The sequence below is a fragment of the Zootoca vivipara genome, chromosome 5, assembly GCF_965207765.1.
Source record: "Zootoca vivipara chromosome 5, rZooViv2.hap1.1, whole genome shotgun sequence".
NCBI classification, from domain to species: domain Eukaryota; kingdom Metazoa; phylum Chordata; class Lepidosauria; order Squamata; family Lacertidae; genus Zootoca; species Zootoca vivipara.
In genome coordinates, this window is record NC_142588.1 from 56417707 (window position 1) to 56433437 (window position 15731).

Genomic DNA, 15731 nt, shown 5'->3' on the forward strand with positions numbered 1-15731 from the left:
AAGTCTCTCATTTATTGAAGATATTTACTTAAGACCTTTTGCAGGTGCCGTAAGACGTATTGGTGGGGTGGTCATGCAAGCAGCACATTGGCTATCTTTGCCTAAGTTCATGGAAATGTGGGCCCAGGTGTCTAACGGTGGGTAAAATAACACACAAGAGAAGCAAAACTTTGTTATAAAGAAGCAAAACCCCAACGTTTATTGAATATACACAAACAGTAAAGATGTTAGCACTCGGTAGAACATACATTCATAAGCAGCAGGTCAAAACTTGTAACAAAGGTTCTGCACAAAAAGTCTCTTAACAGTAGCCCTGGCCAATGAGAGCTCTGTGATGCAATGCCTAAGTGAGGTGAACAAGAATGTTTCCCCTTCAAATCTCGCCTTCATCACAACCTTGGTAGAAGGCCTTAAGCAAATTTCTCTCTCTCTTCCTCAGCCCCTTCCTCCATCTACAGTATGGGGATTATCCTGGTCAACCGTGCAGGACTGTTGTAATGGTTACGGAGATAATATGTGTGTGAAGCACTCTGGACACTCTAAAGCACTATGTAAATACTGTGGTACCAATATTATTAAGGTCCATGATAACTTGTCAGAATCAGTTCACTCCTCATACAGTGTTTGCATATTGCATGGTTAAATACTGAATCCTTCAGAGAGAGATAAGACGTTTTATTCCTGAAATGATTCTAAGTTTACATTGTTCCCTACAACAATGAGACAACATTATGACAAACTAGATAAATGTAGATAAACTAGATAAAACTCCTGGGTGGTTTTTTTTGTTGGGGGGGGGGATATGCTAACATGTTACATATTATTTTTCTTTACTAGATTAGTCCTCATACACCCAAATGCCACTGTAGCTTAAACTATTACCAGAAGGAAATTCTACATATATGTAAAATGTCTGTTGAAAGTGGAATGTGGAAATGGAAATGGAGGGCTTAGATGTTATAATGAGTTAGAACATGTGAAACATTTAAAAATCTAAACGTAGTCTTTGGCAGATGTGACTGTCTCGGACTGTTTGATGTAAATACGTGCATCCTTGCCGTGCTGGGTAGCAGCATACTTGTAGTCTCTGTAATTAAAAAGAGGTGTCAATGTGCTGCTGCTCTCTCATTCATTCTCTCTAATTTTGAGAAATTTAACTGAGTCAGGCATTACTCAGAGGAAATATAAATGCAATGTCAAACACTTTTAAAAGTCCATAGAGGTCAATTAGAAAATAATGTGCAGACTTCCCTATGCTGCATAGATGCAAACAGGTCCTATACAAATGGTTTCTCTCTGATCTAGCACCTGCAGCACACGGAGCCATTCTCTCTCTCTCTCTCTCTCTCTCTCTCTCTCTCTCTCTCTCTCTCTCTCTCTCTCTCTCTCTCTCTTAAAAGAGAGTATAGCAGTGGTTTGAGTATAATAATTTGACTGGGGAGGTATGTGTTCAAATTTCTGCTTAACCACTAATCTCACTGGGTAACCTTGGGCCTGTCGTTATCTCTCAGTCTAATTATAACTGCTATACTGCTATCCTTAGTTCATACAAGAAAGTGTTAGGGCAAGGGTGGCCAATGTGGTGCCCTCCAAATGTTTTGGACTACAGCTCCCATCATCCCTGTTCATTGGTTGTGCTAGCTGCGACTGATGGGAGTTGTAGTCCAAAATGTATTCGGGGTTAGGGTATACATATGAGAAGTAAATAAATAACAGCTCCACCAGTCTGTTCTGGAGGGTAACTTGATCCTCTCTCCTCAACTTATTGGTAGAATGTTAAGCTTTTTCTGAACATTTTTAGCATGCATTTTTTGGCTCTGGGTATACATTTTTAAGTAAACACCTACGGTTCTTAAAGTGTAAACCGAATATCCATAATGTGACGAACAGGTGTTTGAAAAAGGTGTCTCATACAGGTACATTGATCAGAGAATCAAGAGTGACTGCATCATCGGCAGGGGGTTGGACTGGATGGCCCTTGTGGTCTCTTCCAACTCTACGATACTATGATTCTATCTCTTTGTGGCAAATCCAGCAGTGTTGCTGTGTACACACAGCTGTTTCATACAATAAACTGATCATTGAACTCTTCTCAAATAAAACATTAGAATTAATCAGCTAGTAGAGGTTATAATTCAATCCTATTCATGTTTGCTCAGATGAAAGTCCCATCTGTATATTTTCAAAATGTTTAGAAAGCAATATAAACCCTTGGGGTTTGTTACCAGACGAAACAGACTGCTCAGTAAAACCTTTAACAATTTCATTGATACTTTTTACTCTTGTAATAGCAATTGGTCAACTACCTGTGTTTTTCTTTGCATGCTGAACATGTCAGGAAGCCCCCACCAAGCATAGAAAGGAGGGAACCAGCCCAGCCTAAGTACAGTGCATATCCTAGCTCAAATCTGGAAAAAAAAGATTTCGTGGAAGCATCATTACAATCAAATAGATACATTTTGCCATATTTTTTCTAATGTTATTTCTGTAGAAGGCAGGAGAAATGGATTTTGTCTCAAACAGATTATCTGCAAACACTGAGGTGGGTCAAAACAGGGCTTTCACCTACAGTAATCCTTTACCACCACCCCTAAACCTATCTTCTATTATGGTTGTCAGAGACATTAATTCCTCTGTCCTTTGGTCACATTTCAGCATGACCAACAGACTGAAATCAGGAACTAGGCCAATTCAGAAAGCAGCAGAATGTTACTGAATGCAAAAATGCATTCAAAGTATCCTTATGAATCTCATCATTTTTTTTGTTAAGAAAGGTGCAATGCAAAAAATATTAAAGCCAAATGTTAGTTTCATGTGAGTTTTGACAATGCCTAAAGCCATTTACATATTGCAGTTAGTGAACTGAGATTTTTTTAAAACAACAACATGCAAGTCTGTAAACTTACTTGGTTCCACCATATAATGAATCAAAAAACTGAGCTGTGATCCTTTCTGCATACCAAGAAATAGCAACCATTGATGAGAGACCTAGGGAAACAATACAGATCCATTTTAATGGAGGGAACTAACTAATTCCACAGCCTTGCCTTACAGAAATAACATGTACATAAATATAATAAAGCCATCAGCTGATTAATGAAATCCTACTCGGTCTCATGAGTTTCAGCTGAATACTCAATTCAGTTGAGTTGGTTAATTTGCTCAGGGCTGCTGGATGGATGCGTTTCTGCCTCATTACATTGTGATTGAATAAGATGGCAATTGAGTGCCTCCTTTCCTATTATTCTACTGCTTCTCAAACTTTTTTCTCTGGGCCACATATAAAAATGAGATTTTTTTTATATGATAAGAAATACATTGGAAAACAAAAATAAACAATTAGCAGTGCTTGATTTATAACACAGAACACAACTAATTTATAATATGATCATGGGGCATCCAGAAAGCATAAAACAATGCAGCTGCGTAAGAACATGAATCATTCCTAAAATATAATTATAAACACATCTTCTCCAGCACTCTAACAGCGATTCTGAATCACTAGTAGGATTGTCCTCAATCTCTCTCATTTTGAAAAGATAGCAATTCATATTCTTCAAATAAAAAAACCATTATTTTGATACTATACTATATTGAAATGTTTAAATGTTTATTTGATTGTCCTTGAATCCTCCTGCCACACCAGCATGGTGCACAGCATCCTTGGAGAACCATTAGCTTTATTGTTTTGGTGCAGGGTCTACTGATAACTCACCTGCTAAAATGAAGATCATTCCCCCCAGCATGGCAATTCTTGATTTTGTATTTTCACTATTGGATCCAAGTTGAGTGCACTTCAAACCAAGCAATGTCAGCAGAGTCCCACACATACCCAAGATGAGCGAAGTGATCATCAGGGCACGACATGCTTGAATATAAGCTGCAGAGGAAAGGAATATTCGTCAAGAAAGGTATCAGTTTCGGCAAAGGACATGTCAAATAGCAATACTTGCCCACTGATCCAAATGTGTGGCTGCTGGGAGCAACGATGGGCAGATGGTACATATATCTATATATCTATATCTATATATCTGGTTTCATAGAAGGCAGTATCAGGAAGCCCATAGAGGTAGGTGTGAGATTAACCAGCCCAAACTATGATTACACCCTAGAGGAAATCTCTCAAGCCCTTAGACTGTCAGAAACATCTTACATTACCCACATGTATGTGAATCTGTCTTTTGGTCTGACTTCTCCTCTGAGAGTTGCCCAAATGCCCCTTCCTTTTAAGAAAAACATTGAGGATATCACTGTTCCTCCCTTCTTTAGGGAGTCCTCCATGCCTTTGAGATATTAGAAGCCATTACACCAATCGTCATACTCATCTCATACCTGTTTGTATGCTTAGCAACCAACATAACAAAGGAAAGGAGCAAAGATTGATGGTGGACAGATCTGGAAACAAATGGTCAAGACTGAATGCAAGCACACAGAGATGAGCAACAACCAGCAAACTTCTCCACCATCTGGTGGTCATTTTGCCAGTTTAATGTTTGAAGCTACTCTCTCCATCCAATATTGGGTTTGCAAAGTCGTTTCTATTTATATTTAATCTGCATTTTAATTGAATTGTTTCTTTTATGCTTGCTTTGATATTCTTGTTGTTAGCCACCCTGAGTCCAGTCTTGACTGGGAAGGGCGGGGTATAAATAAAATTATTATTATTATTATTATTATTATTATTATTATTATTATTATTATTATTATATCTTGACTCTGCGTAGCTCAGCAGCACTGACACCCCAATTACCTGAATGTTCATTCATTCATTCATTCATTTAAATTTATATACCAATTGATTGTAAAAAAACCTCAAAGCAGGTTACTAAACAAATACAACACTAAAATTATAAGTAAAAACAATTAAAACATTCAGGCTGGGAGCTGATGGATAAAAAAATGAAAGCATATTTATGATGTAGTTAGTGAGAAATTCCCTAGAATACTATCCACTGGTAAGTATTGATTCATAAAGTAACTTATTAAGCCACTGTACCAATGAATAGCAGCTGCAGCACATGATAAAAGAATCAAGTGACAAGAACAGGTGACAAATAAATGTAAGCCACATGTTTTCTGTAACTATTATGCAACTGAATTCTACGCTATCATCTAGCATTATCATACTCTTTAATGAGCTTCTGGTGGTAATGTAAACATCTATGTAGTTTGTAGGTTTCAAACAACAAAGTATATACCTAATCTGCCATGGCACTGCAGGTGAGGGTTTCCTGGGGACACCATCAGGAGGTCCATTCCACACAATGTAGGAATTGGGTCTTTAGTGTTGTGGCCCCTATCCTGTGGAATCCCCTCCCCTCGAATGTTAAATAGGCATCATCTTTTGGTGCCTACTGAAGGCTTTCCTCTTTCAACAAGTCAAGGCCTTTGAATCTCTAGTAGAATTGCTTTAAGTATGTTTTAAGGATGTTTTGATTGTTTTGTCACTTGTTTGCAACCCTGGGCTGCTTTGAGTGGAAGAGTGGGATATAAATTTAACAGTAAAAATAACAGGATAAATAATCTATTTATGTATGGTATGCATAGCTGCCAAGTCTCCCGTATTCCCTGGGAAACCCCCGTTTTTCCAGCTGTCCCCAGCCGAAAAAACAGATTTTTTTTGTTTTTCCGCGGTTTATTCTGGCACGGCGGTCATTTTGGAACTGGGCGGAGCATGCTCAGAAGCGACTTATGATGATGCTTTGCCCAGTTCCAAAATGGCTGCAGCGCGACTTCTGGTGCAGTGGCCATTTTGGAACAGGGCAGAGCAGCATCAAAAGTCGCTTCTGAGCATGCTCTGCCCAGTTCCAAAATGCCGGCAGCGCTACTTCCGGTCTGCTACTTCCGGTCCAGTCCCTTATTTCTCAGGCTGGAACTTGGCAGGTATGATGGTATGAATCGGCCAAAGTTAGGAATTTTACATAAGAAGTTGTCTTTTCTCTTTATTTTAGTGTGGGAAATGGTCATACTCAATGTCTAGGATTCTGAAATAGTTAGGGATCCTTTTCCCTCTCAAGATCAAGGTATACATGCTGTGAGATACTGTATGCTGACTGCTTAAATTTAACTTTGCTGTTGGAAAACAACATCCATATACTCTGTAACTTTTGTTTCAAGTAACCAACCAATCGTTCTTTATTTCTCATTTGTGAATTTCTTCTGAGCATAAAAACAAGGGTAGGAACACATAGTCTTAACGTACAAATGTTTAAAGATCTTAAACTTTTTGGGAGTGTGTGTGGGATATATGTGGGAGATGGGCATGCATGGGGGTTCAGATATACACACCCTAACACTACTGCTGGTCTTTGTAGATATTTATATACCACTTGATTCTAATAGTGTCCTCTTTTGACCTCCATTTTTCTGGTGAGGCAGTACCTCTTTTTCGGTCATTCCTAAGCAGCCACCCTACCTCCTGCCTTGCTTTTGGCAGCAAATCCAGAGGCAGTCCAAGGTATAATTGCCACCACAAAGTTTATTATGAAACAGGGGCAAAGCATAACGCTCGATGATCAGATATTTTCTTTTTAAGAATACATTTCTAGTTCTGGCAGATACTTTCACTGGTTTAATAAGGACAGAGACTGTGGACTTGCTTGTTTTGGAATCCTTTTAGTTAAAAGGCTATTTTTTAAGTCTCAATCTAGCTCTTCCCCTCCAGACTCAATTCACAAAGCACTTGTGTGCAGTCAGAGCACAAAAAAGGAAGGAAGCAGTATTGTCCCTCTAATGGTCAGCAAAATAAAGGCATTTTAAAAGAAAGAAAGAAAGAAAGAAAGAAAGAAAGAAAGAAAGAAAGAAAGAAAGAAAGAAAGAAAGAAAGAAAGAAACCTGGAACCTCCTTTAGAAAGCAGGGGAGTTTTGAGTAAAATATATATTTAATGGCACACCATCAAAGCAAAGTTAGTTTCTTCTAAAAATTAGAACCCAGACGCAGAGAGTAGAAGCAGAAAGAAACAAGGTCAAAGACCGTTCAGTTCAAATAACTGCACAATAATTGCCGCAAGAAGCATGACTAGGCTGCCCCTGTGCATACATGGATCTATGTGAGTACTTTGTATAAAGGGTAAGGAAAAGAAACACAGGTGGTTCTGCAGTCTAAACCGCTGAGCCTCTGGGCTTGCTGATCGTAAAGTCAGCAGTTCAAATCCACATGACAGGGTGAGCTCCTGTTGCTTTGTCCCAGCTCCTACCAACCTAGCAGTTCGAAAGCATACCAGTGTGAGTAGATAAGTAGGTACTGCTGCAGTGGGAAGGTAAACAGTGTTTCTGTGTGCTATGGCTTCTGTCATGGTGTTCCGTTGCACCAGAAGCGGTTTAGTCATCCTGGCCACATGACCTGGAAAGCTGCCTGCGAAAAAATGCTGACTCCCTTGGCCTGAAAGCAGAGATAAGTGTCGCACCCCATTCTGTAGTCAAATTTGACTGGACTTAACTGTCCAGGGATCCTTTATCTTTTTAACCTTTACTTTGTATCTTTAAGGGGGGAGAGGGACCCCTCACTAGCCCATGACTCGAGGCACACTATTTTTGCTGAGCAACCCCACCAGCCTACTTTCTTACTGCAACTTTTGTGCCATAACCAATACGGTCCCAGGGGGTTCAGCACCTTTGGGTGGAGCGTGGGAACTGCAGTGGGGAGCGGGGATTGGTAGAAAACAGGTACCCTGAGCATGCACAGTGCAAAGCCACCACTGGATACAACCAAACAAAACTTCACAGTTTTGGTGGTTGGTTGCCTGGACATCATACTTATTTCCCACAAGCATCCAAAGAAGTGGCTATTTAAATGCCCAAATTCAGTTAGACCTGCAGGGGGCTACCATAGGGACCAATGTGCCTACTGGTACCCTCTATGGTGTGCATGAAAGGGCTCAGTAAATATTCCCTTAAAAATCCACAATGCACAAGGAACTGTTTGCTCTTCCTCCTCAGTTCCTGTTTGCAGTGGCTCACCCTCCCCTACACTGAACACATCCCCATAAACATGTTCACATTTCATTGGATGCCTGGATCAGATATCCTCTCTCCTTTCGGTTCTGAAGAGAGAAGAGCTGCAAAGAGCTTCTCTCTGAGAGCAAGCATGGCAATGGCTGATATAGATGCCCGTCTCTCCATTAATGCAGGGGAAATGCCAACATCATTTTGTAGCCCTGCCTCTTATCACTTTTAGACATGATGGTCATTTTATCTTACACCACTCCCCACAACAACCATTTTGTGATTGACACCAACAGCTCTTTCTCAACAATCCTAATAATACTACTACTACTAATAATTTATTATTTGTACCCCGTCCATCTGGCTGGGTTTCCCCAGCCACTCTGGGCGGCTTCCAACAGAGATTAAAACATCAAACATTAAAAACTTTCCTAACAGGGCTGCCTTCAGATGTGTTCTAAACGTCAAGTAGTTGCCAACTGACTCAATGTTTGGTGACCCGACACATGGCAGGGGGGGGGAGGAATCCAACATGCTACATCCTGGTCACACTGCTAAAACCACTAGTTGACATGCTTGTGTGGTTGGGTTAGCTCTGGGTGGGCTTGCTTGCCACACTCCTTACGTAATGTAGGATGCCACATGATCTGTTGCTATGCTGGTGGAAGAAGAAGAAGAAGAAGAAGAAGAAGAAGAAGAAGAAGAAGAAGAAGAAGAAGAAGAAGAAGAAGAAGAAGAAGAAGAAGAAGAAGAAGAAGAAGAAGAAGAAGAAGAGTTTGGATTTGATATCCCGCTTTATCACTACCCGAAGGAGTCTCAAAGCGGCTAACATTCTCCTTTCCCTTCCTCCAACCACAACAAACACTCTGTGAGGTGAGTAGGGCTGAGAGACTTCAAAGAAGTGTGACTAGCCCAAGGTCACCCAGCAGCTGCATGTGGAGGAGCGGAGACGCGAACCCGGTTCCCCAGATTATGAGTCTACCGCTCTTAACCACTTGCAAAGCAAATGGTCTCCCATACTATCACAACTATATATATCAGTAAGAACAGGCTGCTACTATGTTCAGTACAGAGGTTTGATTGCCCCTCTTATCAGATAGTTGAGTAATTTACTTCAAATATAATAAGCAAGGCAGCAAATGTGTCAGCAGCTACTTGCGTGTGAAGTGTCAACTACGTAATTTCCAAAGCTAGGTAGCCCTCCATTCCTTAATGAAGTGCAAACACTACAAGTTTCTAAAATATATAAGTAGATACACAAGGAAAGTCAGTGACAAAGCACCTATTTTTCACAGAGATGGTAACATCCAGTTTCTGGCATCTCCAGGTAGGGCTGGGAGACAACTCAGCCTGAAACCCTGGAGAGCATCCATAACAATGTGTGCCAGTCTGAACTTTTCCTATGATTTATTGCTGTAGATCAGAGGTTCCCAAACTTATTTGGCCTACCACCCCCTTTTCAGAAAAAAATTACTCAGCGCCCCCTGGGAATTTACTTTCTTTAAGCAAATAAACAGAAAGGTGCAATGACAAATTTGCGTTCTTTTATGTATCTACATTTATGCCTACAACTTCCTGAAAAATAAGTTAACAAGCAGCTGAATCCCATGCATGTTCAATCAAAGTAATAGTCCAATCCGCCCCACGGCCTTCCCAAATGGGCAGACAAGCTGCGATCCACTTCGGGCCTGGGTGAAGCCAAAAAGGCTTCACCCAAGCCTAGGAAAACCCTTTGCCTCCAGCACGACCACCGGATCCAGGGGAGGCATTGTCACTATACCACAATGCTGCCCAAAAAGGCTTCATCCAAGCCTAGGAAAACCCTTTGCCTCCAGCACGACCACCGGATCCAGGGGAGGCATTGTCACTATACCACAACGCTGCCCAAAAAGGCTTCATCCAAGCCTAGGAAAACCCTTTGCCTCCAGCACGACCACCGGATCCAGGGGAGGCATTGTCACTATACCACAACGCTGCCCAAAAAGGCTTCATCCAAGCCTAGGAAAACCCTTTGCCTCCAGCACGACCACCGGATCCAGGGGAGGCATTGTCACTATACCACAACGCTGCCCAAAAAGGCTTCATCCAAGCCTAGGAAAACCCTTTGCCTCCAGCACGACTACCGGATCCAGGGGAGGCATTGTCACTATACCACAACGCTGCCCAAAAAGGCTTCATCCAAGCCTAGGAAAACCCTTTGCCTCCAGCACGACTACCGGATCCAGGGGAGGCATTGTCACTATACCACAACGCTGCCCAAAAAGGCTTCATCCAAGCCTAGGAAAACCCTTTGCCTCCAGCACGACCACCGGATCCAGGGGAGGCATTGTCACTATACCACAATGCTGCCCAACCTGGCAGTAAGCGCCGTTACACTACAGGTGAAACATGGATGAATGTTTTTTCAATTTTTTCTTCTCTTCTCTCTCTTCTCTTCTTTCTTTATGCTTCCACCGCCCCCTTATTTTTTATCTCATGCCCCTCAATTGACCCAGGGCTACTACCACCCCCCTGGATCGTTCCAGCGCCCCAAATCATTTCCCACACACTGCTGTAGATCATAGCAGCAGTGAAGTTGGCACAACTTGATATGATGACCTATTTTAACCCTGAAACTTGTTCTTATCTTAAATGAACCCTGAAAGGCATGAGTAAATATCCTGACCTATTAATATATAAAGATCAGAAAACTAATCCTGTGTGGAGCTCAAACTTCCCATGGGAAACATGCATACTATGGAGAACAATAGGGTCTGAGCATATATGGGCATAAGAGTGTTCTGCTGATATTATTGGCTATTGCTATATAGGTGTATTGTAATGATTGGTTTATGGCTATTGCATATGCATTTACTATACCTAATAAATATGTGGTCACGAGAGAGCTCGGGGCTCTCGTCCCACGGTTGGTTGATTCTATCAGTTGTCTGTCTTCCTTCACGAGAGCCCACCACTTGTAATAAGCCTCGGTGCTATACCCTTTGCTGCTACATCTGGCTGTTAGCAGCTGGCTGTTACTTTGTAACAAGCCTTGCTGCTACCCTCCAAGCCACTCCAAGCTGCTAGGACCCCTGGCTGTTACAAATTTTTTCTTCTCTTCTCTCTCTTCTCTTCTTTCTTTATGCTTCCACCGCCCCCTTATTTTTTATCTCATGCCCCTCAATTGACCCAGGGCTACTACCACCCCCCTGGATCGTTCCAGCGCCCCAAATCCAAGCTGCTAGGACCCCTGGCTGTTACATCTGGTGACCCCGACGTGATCTTCGGATACGTCCTTGGGCCTCCCCTGCTCATCGCCTGGAACAGGCTCGGTGCACCCGATCTCGCTGCTGGCAGCCGTGATCTTCTCGTGAGTATGGGGGGTGGTTTCTCACAGCTCCAACAGCGCCATTTATATGAGCTGTGTGAATTAACCAAGCACAACCTCTATTTATTTCATTCTAATGGCAAGTTTCTTCATAACTCCATCTCTAAATCTGAACTTGCCTCATTGCTAAAATACGTGTGGGATAATTGCCCCGCGTACCCAGAGGGTGGCTCTTTAAAACTTGAAACGTGGCAGAAGGTTGGTAACTTTCTTCATACCTCCCCACGCACGCCGCCCAAGATTCTTAGTGCATGGAAACTGGTCTTTGAATGCCTTTTAGCCCATGACCAGTCCCTCATGAAACCCCTCTTAGATCCCCCACCGTACAATTCTTCTGTCTGGGTGGTTTCTCCCTCTGATACTTTTGCTTTAGATATTGTTTCTCCACCCCCCTCTGCTCCGCTGCAGGTCCCCCTTACCCCCAATCAATCCCCAACGCCTAGTGCCCCCTCACAAGTCCCACTGCTGATGCCCCTGACCCCGGAACCGGTCTCCGTGCAGGATTCAGCCCTGGCCACTCCGGCCGGTACTACATGTACCACACGGGCTGAGGGACCACAGCAAATCGGTCACATCCGCCTCACTCTTCTCCAGGGTGCCCAGAGCGGCGCCCTAACCCCTGAAGACCTCTCCCAACTTGCTGCGTTCCCCCTCGCATATGCCACTGATCCAGCTACCGGAGACGCTACTGCCAGTTGGATAGCCATACCCCTAGACCTTGTTAAGGAAGCTAAGTCCACCTGCACGAAGTATGGCGTCACAAGCCCGTATACGCAGGGACTTTTTAATACCCTGGCCCACTCCTATTTCCTCATCCCGCAAGACTGGAAAGATCTGGCACGTATGTGCCTCACACCCACTCAATATTTCTTACCTGGGACATAAAGTCCTTGCATCAGCGGCTATCCCTTCTTTTTTCCCCGCTTCTCTTTCGGACCCACCATCACCCTTGTTCGCCTCCAACAGTATCTGGGCTCTGTTAATTGGGTTCGTCCTTTCCTCGGATTGTCCACATCAGCCTTAACTCCCCTTTTCGAGGCTTTGCGTGGCGGCCTTAAACCCTCTGATCCAATCACGCTCACCTCGGCCCAATGGCAGGTTATTCACCTGATTGAAGAGGCCCTGCCGACCAGGTGGGTGGACTGGGCCGTACCTAACGTCTCTCTATCTCTGGTGCTCTTGAACACCCCCTCCTTGCTCACGGCCGCCCTTATTCAATCTCCCCCCTCTGATTCAGTGCGGATCCTGGAATGGTTGCACCTCCCCCATACCCCCCGCGCTACCATCAATCCCAAACCCTCTCAATTTGCACAACTTTGCGCCAGAGGCCGCCTCCGTGCAAAAGCTCTCATTGGTTGCGAACCTAAAACCCTTTTTGTGCCTTGCTCACTGACCATTTGGGACACATTTTTTTATTAATTGTGAGGCCCTGCAGGCCGCTCTTGCCGATTGGCCTGGCAGGGTGAGTTGCCATCCTCCCTCTGATCCCCGGTTCCAACTTCTACGCAATGTTCCTGAGACGAAAGTCCTCTCACTTTCAGTCTTATAACTCTGACCTCTCAATTATTAAAAGCACTAACAGGGATTTCTGAGGTAAATCAAACCTCCCACTTATCCCTCTAGCCTTTTTTTAAACCCTCTAGCACTTGTGGGTTTTCAAAAATAAAAGAGAGTCCTCTTCCAGCCTAAACGTGGCCAGGTACCTATATAGACTTGGAGCTATAAATAAGACTGTTCCTATGTGTACTCAGATAAGGGTTTTCACTTCATTAGAAATTCCCTTATTGTAAAGCTAGCCTCCTTCCAGAGGTAACTTTATTATCGCTCAGAACCTGTCTCCTCCTTTAGCCCCCCTCCTTTTCTTGGTGCACTCTCAGACACAATTAACCTTCCTCCTCTAAAAGGCAGTTTTGACAGTTTAAAAGAGTTCCCCACCAACTGGGTTCCAACTCCTTGCCTTCCAGCGGTTCCCAAAGCAACCCATCAATCTTATCTTGGATAGTTTGTATGTTACTCAGATCCTGCTTACCATCTATGCTGCCTACCTTTCCCCCTCAATTGAGCCTGATCTTCTGTCCCTCTTCATTGCCCTCCAACAGGCTGTAATGAGCCGTCCTGTTCCCTTTTTCGCTACGCATATCAGAAGCCATCAGCCCTTTCTGGGCCCACTGCAGGAGGGCAATGACCGCGCAGATCATGCTGCAGCTCAGGGCCCTTCCCTGTTCCCACTGCATGCCATGACTCCGTGGGAAAGCCATTCCTTCTATCATCAGAATAAAAAGGCCCTCATGAAGGAGTTTGCCATCACAGGGGCAGAGGCAGCGACTATTATTCAACAGTGCCCCACTTGCAGCCGCCAAGCTGCCTCTGTCCCCATTGGGGTGAACCCAAAGGGCACATCCGCCTGTCAAATTTGGCAGATGGATGTTACCCAATACCCACCCTTCTCCCCTTGGAAATTTCTCCATGTCTCAGCTGATACCTTCTCTGGTTTTATTGTTGCCTCCCCCCAGCGAGGAGAGGCTGTGAAACATGTTATCAATCATTGCATTCGCTTTTTTTCGGTCCTCGGCCGCCCAAAAGAACTGAAGACCAATAATGGCCCTGCTTATGCTAGCTTGGCCTTTGCACAATTTTGTCATCAATGGAACATAATCCATAAATTTGGCATTCCATACAATTCTCAAGGCCAGGCCGTTGTGGAACGTGCAAATCACACCCTTAAAACGGCCCTCGATCGCCTTGAGCCCCATAAGGGCGCCCCTACCCTGCCAGAATTCCAAAATCGCCTCAACCTGTGTCTGTTCACTTTGAATTTTTTGAATCTCACGGGTTCGCCACCGACCTCTGCGGCCACCCGTCATTTCTCTACTTCCCCAGCAGCCCGCCCTGTCAAACCATTGGTTCTCTTCCGCCATCTACCGGATCCGACGTGGAAAGGTCCTGGGGAACTCATCACGCACGCCAGAGGTTATGCTGCCGTCCAGTTCCAAGATGAAGTCATCTGGGTTCCTGCTCGGGCCGTCCGGCCCTATCATCCCCCACCTTCCCCTTCTCCTCCTCCTACCCCTCCCCCCTCTTGATTCCTCTGCAGGTGCCGATGATTGTCATCAGTGCATCACAAAGGCACGGAAAGGGGGAGCAGTCACCTCAACGCTGGTCTACCATACTCAGCAACCCCGCGCCTGTTGCCCCCTACATCGCACCTGTCTGCATAATTCCACCATAAGTACCTGTGTGCCGCTAATTCACAGTGGCAATATGGCTCCCCCGAGGCCTGGCTCCCTTGTGCTGGCTCCACCCGCTGCAGCGGCTGGCAGTGTGTTTGCGATTATACGGGGGGTGGCTACACTGGCTGCCCCTATGTTACTTCCTTTCGCCGGGACCGCGCCAATATTGTCTCCCTGACTTTCAGTCGCAACCATCCTGCAGTTGCCAGCTATGGGTTCGGCATCGACGGCCCCCAGCTCCGACCCCATCACATACATCACTGTCACAATCTCTGAACTGTTCGAAGGCTCCCAGCACTCATCTCACTGGTCCGTTTATGACTCTGTGGAACAATTGTCCTCCAACCCATTGCAGCTTAGCCAAAAGGCTACTAATTTGTTTTTGGAACTGGCGGAGGACATTGCAAAAGAACTCAGCATTAAAAGTTGTTTTGTATGTGGGGGGGACCAACATGGGTGAGCAGTGGCCATGGGAGGCTCTTGAAGCCTCCCCAGAGACCTTCAACAATATGTCCATAGCGGGTAACATTACGGCCCGCACATCCAATCAGGACTTGATTTGGTCCCTCACAACAAATCTGGTCGGCCATAATGGCTTCACCCGCAATGGCTCAACCCCTGTTGGTGACCTCATTTGTTTGGGCCTATGGGACGATACTTATACCTCATGGACCTCCCCCGGTAATTTGAGTGCCCCTCCCCATTACAATGTGTCCCTTTTCCCCTTCCTAAATTCCTCTGCCTCCATCCCCTGGAAAATTCAATCTTACCAACTGTTGTCTCCAAATCAATCCGGTTGGTAAGGTGGTACAGACACTCACTACAGAGCTTCGCCAATTGACACACAACCCAGACCAAGTTTGGAAAGGGTTTAGTTTGCATGATGTTTTTGGATCCTGGTTCCCAAAGCTCCCAGGGTTACAGGCCATTGTGGCCCTCACTGGTTTTATAGCCATTGGATGTATTTTGCTTCCCTGTGTGTTACCTATTCTAATGAGAACCATTACCAATAGCCTGTCAGTAATTGCAGAACGCAAAGCAGCTGCCCAAGTTATGCTTCTCCTTGCCCAGCAACACATTACCCCCATCGCTCCACCTCCCTCCCCAGTGGGGGACCTTCTGGCTCTCGATCCATGGGAAGGTACCTCTCAGACCAGATCTCTTAGCCTTGAAAAAACAAAAACAGTGGA

At 44.5% G+C, this 15731-nt stretch overlaps 1 protein-coding gene across 4 annotated transcripts in view; it reads right to left on the reverse strand.

Moving 5' to 3' along the window:
* Positions 1 to 169: 169 nt before the first annotated feature.
* LOC118093828 (claudin-15) overlaps positions 170 to 15731 on the reverse strand; it is a 29324-nt gene continuing 13762 nt past the window's right edge. For all 4 annotated transcript variants that reach the window (XM_035133572.3, XM_088670722.1, XM_035133569.3 and 1 more), the window contains 4 exons: positions 3716 to 3880; positions 2907 to 2988; positions 2307 to 2408; positions 170 to 1087 (listed from right to left, as the gene is read on the reverse strand). In XM_035133572.3, coding sequence (XP_034989463.3) covers positions 994 to 1087; positions 2307 to 2408; positions 2907 to 2988; positions 3716 to 3880 — 443 coding nt within the window. In that variant the 3' untranslated portion in view covers positions 170 to 993. The remainder of the gene's footprint in view (positions 1088 to 2306; positions 2409 to 2906; positions 2989 to 3715; positions 3881 to 15731) is intronic.